This window comes from Apium graveolens, chromosome 9 (assembly GCF_009905375.1).
Source record: "Apium graveolens cultivar Ventura chromosome 9, ASM990537v1, whole genome shotgun sequence".
Taxonomy (NCBI): domain Eukaryota; kingdom Viridiplantae; phylum Streptophyta; class Magnoliopsida; order Apiales; family Apiaceae; genus Apium; species Apium graveolens.
Window position 1 is genome coordinate 99,640,146 of NC_133655.1, and position 13,690 is coordinate 99,653,835.

At 34.9% G+C, this 13,690-nt stretch overlaps 1 protein-coding gene across 1 annotated transcript; it reads right to left on the minus strand.

The window, feature by feature from the left end:
- Positions 1-3,343: 3,343 nt before the first annotated feature.
- LOC141685431 (uncharacterized) lies at positions 3,344-13,297 on the minus strand. Its single transcript, XM_074490532.1, has 10 exons — positions 13,201-13,297; positions 6,285-6,292; positions 6,150-6,221; positions 5,835-6,060; positions 5,482-5,722; positions 5,274-5,423; positions 4,950-5,157; positions 4,388-4,817; positions 3,742-4,212; positions 3,344-3,648 (listed from the first exon to the last, which is right to left on the minus strand). Exons 1-10 carry the CDS (start codon positions 13,295-13,297, stop codon positions 3,344-3,346), a joined length of 2,208 nt encoding a protein of 735 aa, XP_074346633.1.
- Between the last annotated feature and the right edge of the window lie 393 nt (positions 13,298-13,690).

Genomic DNA, 13,690 nt, shown 5'->3' on the forward strand with positions numbered 1-13,690 from the left:
CTATCAAGACAATTTTCTTTGACTTGTTATGAACAACTTCACAGTGTGAGTCATAGAATACAACATGATAACCTCTGTCAGTGATTTGACTGATGCTCAGAAGATTATGCTTCAGTCCATCCACTAGAGCTACATTTTCTATTGCTACCTTTCCAATTATCAAGTTGCCATATCCCAGAGTATGTCCTACATTTCCATCTCCATAAGATACATCTGGGCCAGCCTTCTTCTCAAATTCTGATAGCAGGGATTTATTTCCAGTCATGTGTCATGAACATCCACTATCCAGGACAAGTGTATTTTTCTTGTTACCCTGCAATCAGAAGAATAATTAATTGGAAGGATTTTTAAGGACCCACAATTGTTGGGCCCTCTTTTTGGAAAACTTAAGCCTTTGTGTGTCAGGAGTACTTTTGACAGTTTTTCCTTTGTCAGGATTTGTCTTGTCAGAAGCAGATTTAATAAAACCAACATAATTAAGCACACAAGCAACTTTATTAAACTTAAGCAAAGGTTCATAGTAACTGTGATACAACTTGTGATAAGAACTACAAGTATAAATTGAATTCTAGCTACTACCACAATGAAAACAAGGATTTTGTGGTTTATAAAATACTGATCTACCCCTAACATCAGACTCAAAAATAGCAGTTTTTACTTTCTTATTCCTCCTGCAATCAATAGCAAGATAATTAGTATTTCCACAGTTAAAACAAGTTTTTCTAGAAGCATTGGGAACAACCATGTAATTTGAATCCTTAGAAATACCTTGCTTACCATTCCTGTTTTTTTTAGCACTTTTTACTTGAGGTTTGTCAGTAACCTCAGATATTTTCTTTTTCAATTGTCTTGTTGACAAAAGTCCTATATTCTTTTCTTTCTTAACAGACTCAATGGTTTCCTTGCTTTTCTTTCTTTGAGTTTTATCACTTACCAGTTTTTCTTGTGACACTGATGTTGAACCCTTTTCAAAAGTGGATTTGGGTTCGTTAGCTTCTGAAGAGATAAACTTAACTGGAGTTTTAAGAGTGATTTTATTTTCAATGTCAACATCCTTAACTCCATCTTTATAGCCTAAGCATTTTTTCCAGTTTTTCTTTAAGATTATCTCATGAACCTTTTTGCCTGAAACAGTCCAGGCTTTAAGAGTTTTTCTCTCATTTTCTAGATCCTTTTTCTAACATACTGTATCTAGCCTCAAGAATCTTAACTGAATGTTTAGCTCTCTCACATTCCTTTTTTAAATCTATCTGATTTATTAAGTCAGACTCTAACTTTCATTCCTAGACTTCAGGATCTCAATTTCAGTTATAAGTCTATCATTTTCTAGATTCTTATTCTTAAAATTTCCATGCAAAGATTTAAGAATAGATTTCAATTCAGATATGTTTTCAGTATCAAAAGAGAAGAAAAAAGTTTGTACCTTAGGCTGAGAAGTAGCAGGATCATCAAGACTGGCCATCAGTGCATATCATGTGTCTTCATCTTCAAAATCAGAGGAGTCCACCCAATTCTTGCTTGATGTGATCCGGGCTTTGCTTTTCCCTTTGTCATGCTTTGTTTTCTTGCACTCTGTGGCAAAGCGACCAAGTTCATCACAGTTGTAGCATTTGATCTTTGTCCTGTCTACCTTCCCAACTCTAGAGTCCTTTCCATCTTTTCTCCCAGTTGACTTCCTTACACTTCTAGTAAACTTCTTTCTGAAGCTTCTGTTGTTCTTAGACTTCCTGAATTGCATCCTCTTGAAGCCTTTAACTAGCAATGCAGCCATTTGCATGACATCAGAATCTGTCATGTTCTCATCAATTTCAGAATCAGTATCATCATCAGGATTTAATGATGAATCATCAGTATCTGATTCTGGAAAATTGTTCTTCTTTCGTATAGCTCCAACAGACTTTTCTTTTGAAGCTTTATCATTTACTTTCAAAGCAACAGATTTCCCTTTATTACTTTTCCTCTCTCTCCTTTGCTGAACCTCCAAATCATTAGTTCTCAGCATTCCATAGACTTTATCCAGAGTAATTACTTCCAGATCATACTAATGTCATGTGATTGAAGTCTGAGTCTCCCATTCTTCACTCAAAGCTCTCAAAAACTTGGTGTTTGAATCCTCTCGATCATACACCTTTCCCACCTAAGACAGATGAGCAGGGTCAGAAATCTGTCATAGATGTCAGTGAGACTTTCATCAGGCTTGGCCTCAAAGTGTTCGTATTCTTGAATCAGAACAGCCCTTCTGTTCTTCTTGATGGTCATGGTTCCTTAACATTGAGTTTGAAGAGCATCCCAGATTTTTTTGGCAGTCTTGTAGGCTATAACCCTGTTTGACATCACATAATCAAGACTGTTATGTAAAATGTTTCTTACCTTTGCATCTTTTAGCACAGCTACTTTCTCTTCTGTTATCCACCCAGTCTTCTCCTTTAGCTGATACTGTTGAGCAACAGTGGGACTTGCAGGCACCGGTTTTGTTGGCATGAAAGGTCCATCATTGATTACATCGAGATAATCTGGATCTGTAGCTTCCAGGTGCATGAGCATCTTCACCTTCCATGTTGGATATTCAGCCTTTTTAGAATAGGAATTTTAATGCTTTCATACTTGTTCAGAGACATGTTTAGATCGTTTCTGATTGTAAATTTATCAGAGAGCTCTGATACCAATTGTTGCCCAGTAAAGATACAATTATTTAGGGGGGTTGGATATAATTGTATAAATGTTTCGAATAAGTAACAAAATATAACAGCTTTTTATATATATGATAAAAACTGTTACAAAATCCTCTCAAGAAATACTGATGTTCTTGCGAGCTGCTAGGTCGAATGATCCTCGAGTGTGTTACGCTAATTGATGACCTAAACTGTGTTTATATACTACATAGCTACAACAAATTAATCTAAGATATGCATTATCAAAAACTAACTGAAACTGATACATATCTTAAACTAAATAGATAAAGTCTTATAACTCAGACATAACAGATATCTGCTCCACATTATAAGGAACATAACAAATCCTCTAATGCTGACTATCTTCAAATATTGAAGACATGCCAAATCCTGATGATACATCAGATCCTGATGACACCCGAACAACCAGATCCTGAGCTTCTTCTGATCATTGAGAATTCAATATATAACATGCGGTACCACCAAAATCTTCAGCCCTATCTACACTAAAATATGAAAAGGATTCCCCACGAATAGTATCAACAATTGCTGAATTCAAATGAGTGACAACCTGATTTGTAGGAGTTAAAATTGCTCTTTCACTTAGGTAGCGTGGAGACTTGTACATGTTCAAAAAATCAGGATATGTCCATTGGATCATATTGCCCACATCATTTCATTTCTAGATCACAGAACTGGGCAGGCACAATAATATCTTCTTCTACAACTTCATAACGACCATTCAAAGGAGGAGCAACTTTACCATTACCAATATCTAGAACCCAATCGGCAAAATTTTTAAGGTTCACAACTTCTTCTTCTGATTGACCTTGGTTAAGTCTCATATTCTTCTTTAAAAGGTAAATCTGAGAATTATGCCACAAGTAAGACCTGGTAATACATCCAGAGACAATGTCGCCACGGGACCCTAGGGAAATGACAGGAAGAATCTGTCGAAAATCACCACCAAGCAATACTGTGATACCCCCAAATGACAGCTCATATTTGCTTGGATGAACCGATCATATTATGTCTCTTAAAGAACTATCAAGACATTCAAATGCATAACGGTGCTGCATATGAGCCTCGTCCCATATAATAAGGCTGGTACGTTTTATAAGCTCCGCTATATCTGAATCATGGCCAATGCCATATGATGAATAATCATCAAGAATAATCGGTATTTTGAATCTTGAGTGCGCTGTTCGACCACCAGGCATAAGTGTCGCAACTTTCCCAGAATAGGCAACAGGGAGTACAATTAGACCCATGGACCTCAGTTTGTAAATTAAAGTTTTCCAAAGAAAAGTTTTACCACAACCTCCGCACCGGTATGCAAAGAATAATCCACCAGCATTATCCTTAACTGACTGAAGAACAGCATTGTAAATCAGTAATTGTTTAGGATAACATTTTGGGAATAGCTTATCAAACTCTGCTGCCATCTCGGACATGTTGTAACTGGTTTCATCTATAACCAAATTATGCAAACCAGTCTGCAAGTAACTTCGAGGAGGTATCGGTAATTGCTTAAAATGTTCTAGAGATTTTCAAAAACAACGTAGTATTTATCAATCTCTGCATAAATTTTAAATGAAAAATTAAAACTAAAACATCACAATTGTGTTCAATCCATACAATGAATTTTGTACAATATCATTATAAATATAAATGCATAACAATATAACAGAGCAGAAAATAATACACGAACAAACCTGCCAAAGCATAACACTCCAGCTGCTTCTCATTTAAAATTGATTGCAAACCACCAGATCTATCTCTACGACCAAGAATGATGTCATCAATCATGTTCTTCCAATGCTCATTCCACAGATGTCGGATATCTGTTACTTGACAATTAACAATAATATGCACAAATAAACGACGAATCTGATCTGGAAAACCAGATTTAGCAGCATCTGACAAAACCTCATGCCATTCATTATCATCATCCAGCAAGCCATAATGACGACATGCATCTTTTAAAGTTCTATACTGCACACCATTAACTATCTTTAGATTATCAAATGAAGTAGGACTACGAACTTTTGACAACAACAGCCACAAAAACCATAATTCACCGGCACTGTGATGTGTATACAAAAGATGACCAATCTGTTTCCCCCTTTTCCGTGGTGTCCATATCTGATCCGTATCATTCCAAACATAAAATTGGGGAATTTTATCATAGGTGTATTGACGGGCAAGAGGATCAGTGCGATTCAGTTAAAAAAATGCTTCCAGTGGGCTGCGGCGGTACTTTTCACGGTTGACTACTTTTTTAAAACACTCTTGCTCCCGAAAGGTACAGCTCCTCTCACCAGGCAAATGGAATGATAAACGATGAACATATATGGATCGATGATGTATTGGAAAACCAAAAATCCGATGAACAGCCTCAGATGCATATATATAACGTCCATCAAAATACTCATTTATCTCATCAACTGCCTCATCAGATTTCTCTGTGTTCCCTCCATTTGACCTGTTATTTCAATAGTAACACGATCGTGTCCTTTAAGACGATACTTGAATAAGTACTTTAAGCTACGTGCATGGCAACAAATCTCAACATTCATGTGGCACTAGTATTTGACTAACAAATCGCGGCTATATGAAACTACCCATTGATTATCCAGATTACATTTTCCCTTAGAAACAGTAATGCTGGTTTTACGATGTTTGTAAATTGGAAAACCGGATTGGTCAAAAGATGTTTGAGCTTGATACCTGTCATAATTGTTAAATAGTCTGGACAAATGGAAACATATACATCAACATAAAAAAATTATTCATTTTTCTAACTTACTTCTTCGGGAAATGCTTCGTACATTTAAAATCCTTCATATACGCACATTTGGGATTAACAATTCCGCAAGGCCCATGAATCATAAAAGATTGCACAACAGCATAACCTACAGGGTCTGCTTCAGGATCAGGAAGTTCAGCAGATACATAATTATCGACATTGTTAGTTAAATTCTTTTTAAGCTCAGAATTAAGCCAAATCAGCAAATGAACATGAGGAATTCCACGCTTCTGAAATTCAACTACATACATCACCGAAATGGAAAAAATATGATAAAAGTCAGACATTAAATTAAATAAATAACAGTAAACAGGTTACATACACATATATTTAGTTACAAAATTATGTAATACCTCCAATACATACTCCAAAGTAATGTTTGGTCTTTATGTCATCTAGCAACTGCTCCAGTTTCAAGTGGAACACACGTGATATTATATCTGGAGAATCAAAAGTAGAACAACCAGGTAATTTCTTCATCATTTCTTGTATTTCATTCCATTGAGAATTACATGTCATCATTACAAATATGTCAGGGTGAACAACAACACTACAAATGGCAAGTGCATCTTGAAAATTCTGTTGCATATATATTTTAGATCCCATGAAATTTTTGAAAGAACAAAACCTTTCCCAGTGGTGGTTGATTCCAAGTTTCCATTCCTTACCTTCTTTGCTATATTACTATACAGATCATTCCTAAGAATGGTCAGATGAGTACGCAACCACCAGTGACGCGACTGCTCAATACATGAAAAAACGTTAACTATATACTGCAGGAACAATCTACCGCCCAATCAAACTTGTAATCCTATTTATAGTAAAAATCTAATATTTGTAAGAATATAGAACAATAACCTAAATTGTAATTTAAAATTGAACAAATTTAAATAAGAAATTTGATTCCAACAATACCTTCATTCAGGCGTACTTGTAACTTGTAAGCATAATACTCTTTCATTGTTATCCGCTTATGTGGCGCCCTCCAAACCCGGGTCGGAAGTTTAGGGTCCACAACACACACACACACAATATATAAACCTGTAAATAAAATATTATTTGAAATGACCCTGCTTTACACAACCATGGATCGCAACATGTTAAAGTATGAAAACAAGCCACAACCTTAACTTTTATTACAACGTACCAAAATCCCAACTAATTTGACTTACTACTGATAATGAAATTGTTCTTACAATCTTACTATCTCACTACCATATAAAGCTCCTACTAGCTCGATCCAACTCAATCAGGAACCCTAGCTCGTACTCTGGACTGAGGAACCTCGCTATCAACCATATCCTTTTTAACTGTATAATACATAAAAAGATTTGCAAGAGTGAGCTAACTAGCTCAGCAAGTCATAATAACGATAACTGAGGTTAAACAATGTTCAAATGGAATGATTCAGAAGAATCAAGTTTCTTGTTAAACAATCATTAGAATTGGATATTCATTTTAAATTTTTAAACCAAGGATAGGCTGCTGATCAGTCACGCACTAACCCCGAGCAAGGCTCCCAGCTTTGCTCTATATACTGGATCCAAGGCACACATTGGCCTACTACGACCACGAATCTGGTCTGACCAGGAATCTGGTCCACATAAAGAAAACTATCCAATTCTAAAACAGTTCAGTATGATAAAAAATATACTTCAATAAAACAAGATCATAATCAATGATGATAAAACACTTGAATAAAAGCGTAAGGTAATTCATGGGTATCACAAGGGTGTATCAAAGTATGTATAAGACATGGCCTTCAGCCTGTAGGAGAATCAGGTATTAGATGAGCAAGGATTTTACAAGGTTTAGTTCTCTGATGTCACAAGGTATGGTTGAGTATAAAAGTTTCCGTATGTTCAAACAATTTCATTCCAGTGTTTGGTATATGATAGGTATATATTTATGGAGTAGTATCGTATTTGTGCAGTTTAGTATCTGGTAAATCAACAAGGAATGGTTCACAAGGAATAAGTCTAATGGCTCAAAGATCAAATGATGTGGCTCAGGTTCAAGGTTGAATGATTCAAAGTACTTACAATATAAAATATAGCTATTTTGAATACTTAACAATATGTCATGAGAGAATTTAGAAATATTTGTATTATATCTCGAAAAAGGTTTAGAAGTACTTGCCTTGCAGGGCTTTACAACTATTACTGATCGACTCTGAGCCGACTCTGCCGCTCAGGCTTTATTGTCTATCCACTAGATCACCCCGGATTCGACCTTAACACTTAAGTCCTTTGATTGGAACCTTACTGAGCTTTTTGACTGACCACCAAACTATCTTTCGTCCAATGCCAATTCTCGGGCTTTTCGACTAGAACCTACAGAGTCGAAATACCTAATTTACACTTCCGATTATGCTTGACATATCCTCACTAACAATCTACCCATGCGTTAACAAAACCCAACTCGTAACACATACATTATTGTAATACAGGCATAAGTTAGGGTTCACATATTGAAAACTTAACTTGATATTCACTTTCGGAAAATACATATACTCATTGTTTTAGAAAACGGGTTTTCAGTTATATTTTACAAAATAATTTATTTATAATTATATAGTTATATACATTCGACTGATATTTCCGATATTTTACAGGATACGTTCCTGAAATTCGGGCAGCGTCTCTTTTGTTTATCGGACTACCCGTCGAAACATAATCGACGTCAAATCCCAATCAATCAATCCAAACAATTAATCCATCAACCACCATTTATTGTCCCAACCACTCAACAACAACCGCAATCAATTACGCAACCATAATTTCGATACAATCTTAATAATTACAATCACTTTAACTGTTTCATTACAATATTTACGAATTAACTAATTCGATCCAAAATAAAAATATACAAACTAATTTTATTTATTTTAAAATATTAGGACTTAGATATACATCATCATCGTCCACCGTTGGCTCGCCGAGGCTCGCCGAGGTTCATCGCCGACAGCGATAAAATTCACGGGTTTCCAAATATATCGGACATCCATCACGAAATTCATCGATTAAATCATATAATTCTGCAAAATAATCTTTTTAATTCACGAAACTTTAAATCATTTAATCTGCAAAATTAAAAGTGCAGTTAGTAAATAAAATGAACAATTGACACCACAGCCCCCCCTCGCCACGCGCCATGCGCGGCCGGGAAGAACCACGGAGACCGGAAAAGAAAAATGAAGGAACAAAGCCACAACATGGACACCCGACCAAATCCTGTACACACATGCAGTTTACACGACATATACAATTAAACACATAACACTCACCACCGCACCAGAATACCTCGCCGGAAAAACTGGCGGCATCAAGGCGGCCGAAGCATAGTAGAAAAGGGGAAAAATGATGGCGGCCTTAACAGAATCCAGGGAAAACAGATTTGGGGGGGGGGAATCAGGGGAATTACAGAGACAAAGGAGGGAGAAGAGCTCAAGAGATTATACAAAAAAGTGAATGGCAGCGTTGTGGTGTCTGGTTTTATTTATTTATTTATTTCTCCCCCACCAATTGCTTGCCACGTGTATTACAATTCAATATAAATCGAACACGTGTTCTGGTAATCCTTATTTCCGACTCGTTTTCCTCAATTAAACGAATCGAGGTGCGCGCAAAAATACACCGAAAAATTCCCGAAATTCTTTTAAAATTCCCGAAATAATTAAAAGTTAATAAAATAAAATCTTCATAATTTTGAAAACATTTCTGAAATGCGCAACATACACGCAATTCAAAATTAGCGAACCGAGCTGCACTTTTAACAAATTAATAAAATCACGAAAATATTCTTGAAATGTTACAAATATCCCGAAGTTTATAAAAACATAAATTTTGTAATTCTAAAATAATTTCTGAAACACAATTTATACCCGCTTTTATTAATTAAACGAAACAAAGCGCGGGTGAAATTCATCCCAAAAATTTCCAAAATAATTTTAAAATTCTCGGAATATTCCAAACTTAAATAAATATGAGTTTCATAATTTTTAAAAAATTCTGGAATTAAATACGGATTTTACAAATAAATGCGATCAGAAAATCATACAGGGCTAAATAATTGATGAAATATTGATTTCTAAATTTTATAAAATCCCAAAAAAACAATTATTTTAATTATAGAACCATAAATTTTTTTTTTGAAACAATCCAAATAATTATGAAAGATAAAGCTGTAATAAAATCACTTTTTAAAAGCGAAACAAAATCATATAACCCAATATCTAACCACACACTTCAATCCCACACACAAGTAATCACATATACACAATAACAAAATAATGACTCGCTGACAGAACCCATATACATATTTTATTTATTTATTTATTCAGAAATTACACGTTTAAATAATACTAAAAATATACGAGTCATTATATCCTTCCCCCCTTAAAAAGATTCTGTCCTCAGAATCTGATCTAACTAAACAAGTGAGAATATTTGTCAAGCATATCTGACTCTAATTCCCAAGTAGACTCTTCTACTCGAGGATTTTAAACGTACTTACTATAGATATACCCTCATTTCCAAGGACTCGCCTTTAACGATCAAGAATTTGGATCGATCACTATATGCAGAACAAACTTGGACAAGAGCCCATTGGCTCCTAATCAATCACTTAATTCAAATCAGATACTTATCGCTTTAACATTAACAGGAAAAACACATTATATGTACATAATGTTGTGACGGTAACATCAACTCATGAACAACTTTATCTATATTTATCAATACCTCGAATGGTTAACTAAATTTAGGACTCAGCTTGTCCCTTCTACTCAGACTTATCCAATCTCTTTCAAGATGAAACTTTTACTAACACTACTGGTCCTATTTCTATATTCATACTCTCTCTCGATACAAATCCGCCTTCTTTCTTTATCTACTCTGAGCTGCTTCAATCAATATCACTACGCCCTTTGGTGTACTGAATTAACTTAAGATTTGACAACTTTCTTTCTCCCACTTTACCTCAATAAAGTGGGGACCTACACTTGCGTGACATTCTAAAGTTGACATCGATGATAATGATCATCCCAGTTTTTCCTTAAAACTCAACCTCTCAACATATCTTATATTTCCTGAATCGCTTCCTCACTTTGACTTTTTGTTGAAGGATGATAGGCGGTACTCATTTTCAACTTAGTTTCCAAACATTTAAACATCTCCTATTCATTTCTATCAGTAAGGCTGAAAAGTAATCTCATAAATTAACTTATTATCACCTTTAGGTATTTGAACTTCATATTCCACTCTTTCCAATTCGTTTATTAACTCCTCAGTGGTCTTACTTACATCCAATCCTTTCTTTTTGCACCAGGCATCTGTTACCATACGACTTTGTTTAGGTAGTTTTTAATGGATTAATCAGAATCTTTTGTTAACCTCGGTCAAAATTTCATACTTGAAAACTCAATGCATAATTTCTTTCCTTCTAATCTTTGGAGGAAAATCCTTGGGCATTTCACACAGACTTTCTTATTCTTTGAATAGTTGAGGATGTTATCAATAAATACAATTCGCTTATCCGAGTACTCCTTATACACCATGTTCCTTAATTCCTTATATTCAACTAATACACTTGTTATTTCACATAATATCACCAGAGCTTGCAATGCTCATAACTCATTTTATTTGTAATCTCTGATATTTTCTTAGGTCGGATCTTAAGTTAATCCCCGAAACATAACACACTTCTTGAATTAGGTCTCGTAAGTAATCAATTCTTTATAGGGGTCACTTATTCTTATTCGTTATTTTGTTAAACTCCCGATAATCAGTACACAATCTCGTAATTTCATCCCTTTTCTCTAACATCACTGGTACACTTTATGATTCGCTTCTTGTAAAACCACTCATTGGTCTTCCTTGTCCACTAGGCTTCCGATACTTCGCCTTAATTCTTTGACATGTCTAACACTTCCTAATCTATTTTGAAATTTCCTTCTTATACCTGGTTATAACTATTTTCTTTAAATTTCCGTATATCTTGGAATTTCTTAAATAAATTAAATGCTTTATATTGTGAATTTCCTGTAGGATCTCATTTCTTAATTCTTTTTACTTGTAGCATCCAAGTGCTGGAAGAAAACCTGAGAATATCGTGATCGTTCTTCTGAGTGCATAAATTTCCTCATACTAACTCTTAACATCGTGATCCATTATCTTCTCTTGACATCCTTAACAACTCTAACTGAAAGGTCATACTACCCATCCTTGTTTCCTTTGGATTATATATCTGACTTCCAACTCCAACTTCTGAATTTCCATAGGTAATTCTTTTCGGTGCAGTCTCTGAAAGGAATATGTCCTAAGTCCAATCATGTATGAGGATTTAGGAATAACTTTTATGTAATCTGTTTTGATTTCATTGATATTAATAAAAGACTTGTTTTGTTTTTATTACGGGCTCTATCTATTTAAGTGTTTAAATAAGATATACCATAGTTTAGAGTAAAGCTTTTATGGATTATGATGAGATCATAATAGTGAGACCTAAAAGATGATAACTCTAAACTTAAATAGTTCCTGGTCGTAGGATTACTAACTGGTAATTAATAATCCGCAGAGATCGATACAATCTTAATAATCATAATCACTTTAACTATTTCATTACAATATTTACGAATTAACTAATTCGATCCAAAATAAAAATACAAACTAATTTTATTTATTTTAAAATATTAGGACTCAGATATACATCATCATCGTCCACCGTTGGCTCGCCGAGGCTCATCGTCGACGACGATAAAATTCACGGGTTTCCAAATATATCGGACATCCTTCGCAAAATTTATCGATTAAATCGTATAATTCTGCAAAATAATCTTTTTAATTCACGAAACTTTAAATCATTTAATCTGCAAAATTAAAAATGCAGTTAGTAAATAAAATGAACAATTGACACCACAGCCCCTCCTTGCCACGCGCCATGCGCGGCCGGGAAGAACCACGGAGACCGGAAAAGAAAAATGAAGGAACAAAGCCAAAGCATGGACACCCGACCAAATCCTGTGCACACATAGAGTTTACACGACATATACAATTACACGCATAACACTCACCACCGCACCAGAATACCTCACCGGAAAAATTGGCGGCATCAAGGCGGCCGAAGCATAGCAAAAAAGGGGAAAAATGATGGCGGCCTTAACAGAATCCGGGGAAAACAGATTGGGGGGGGGGAATCAGGGGAATTACAGAGACGTGGGAGGGAGACGAGCTCAAGAGATTATACAGAAAAGTGAATGGCAGCGTTGTGGTGTCTGGTTTTATATATTTTTTTATTCCAAACTTAAATAAATATGGGTTTCATAATTTTTAAAAAATTCTGGAATTAAATACAGATTTTACAAATAAATGCGATCAGAAAATCATACCGGGCTAAATAATTGATGAAAAATTGATTTCTAAATTTTATAAAATCCCAAAAACAATTATTTTAATTATAGAACCATAAAAACAATTTTTAGAAACAATCCAAATAATTATGAAAGATAAAACTGTAATAAAATCACTTTTTAAAAGCGAAACAAAATCATATAACCCAATAACTAACCACGCACTTCAATCCCACACACTAGTAATCACATATACACAATAACAAAACAATAACTCGCTGACAGAACCCATATACATATTTTATTTATTTAATTATTCAGAAATTACACGTTTAAATAATACTAAAAATATACGAGTCGTTATAGCTTACGTTTCTTCTTGGACTGGTTCTCAGGATCAACATAAGATATTTCATCATGATATCCATCCTCGCCAGCTGGAAACAGAAGTGGGTACTGTAGTGCCATTTGACACGGATGAATAGTTGAGATTCTTTCAAGATCTTTATTTTGTTTCTCTTAAATAATGTCACGTTCACCAACAGTGGTTTTTTCATCTCCAACCGTTACAATAGCAACTTCATCAGAAGGACCAATATTATTCTCACGCCCACTCTCTGAATTACTTACTTTAATCTTTATCTTCAGGTCTTTTATAGCCTCCTTTCTGAAATGATCACGGGCGTAACGAAATTTGCGAACATAATGATTAGTATCATCCAACATTCTAATCAACCCTTCAACAATTCCACTATCTATTTCATCACCATCATCAACTTTAACCCACTTCGTTCGGTTATCAACCTCGTGCTCAGTATCATATACATAAAGTTAACAAAATTTGGGATCTTCTCCATCATC

What these genes read in the sequence shown, in the direction of transcription:
- LOC141685431 (XM_074490532.1), bottom strand. Translation starts at nt 13,297, where the DNA reads ATGGCACTACAGTACCCACTTCTGTTTCCAGCTGGCGAGGATGGATAT. An exon ending in ATAGTAATATAGCAAAGAAG is followed by an intron (nt 6,061 to 6,149) that starts GTAAGGAATGGA and finishes TATATGCAACAG; the next exon opens with AATTTTCAAGATGCACTTGC. An exon ending in GTTTCATATAGCCGCGATTT is followed by an intron (nt 5,158 to 5,273) that starts GTTAGTCAAATA and finishes TTGAAATAACAG; the next exon opens with GTCAAATGGAGGGAACACAG.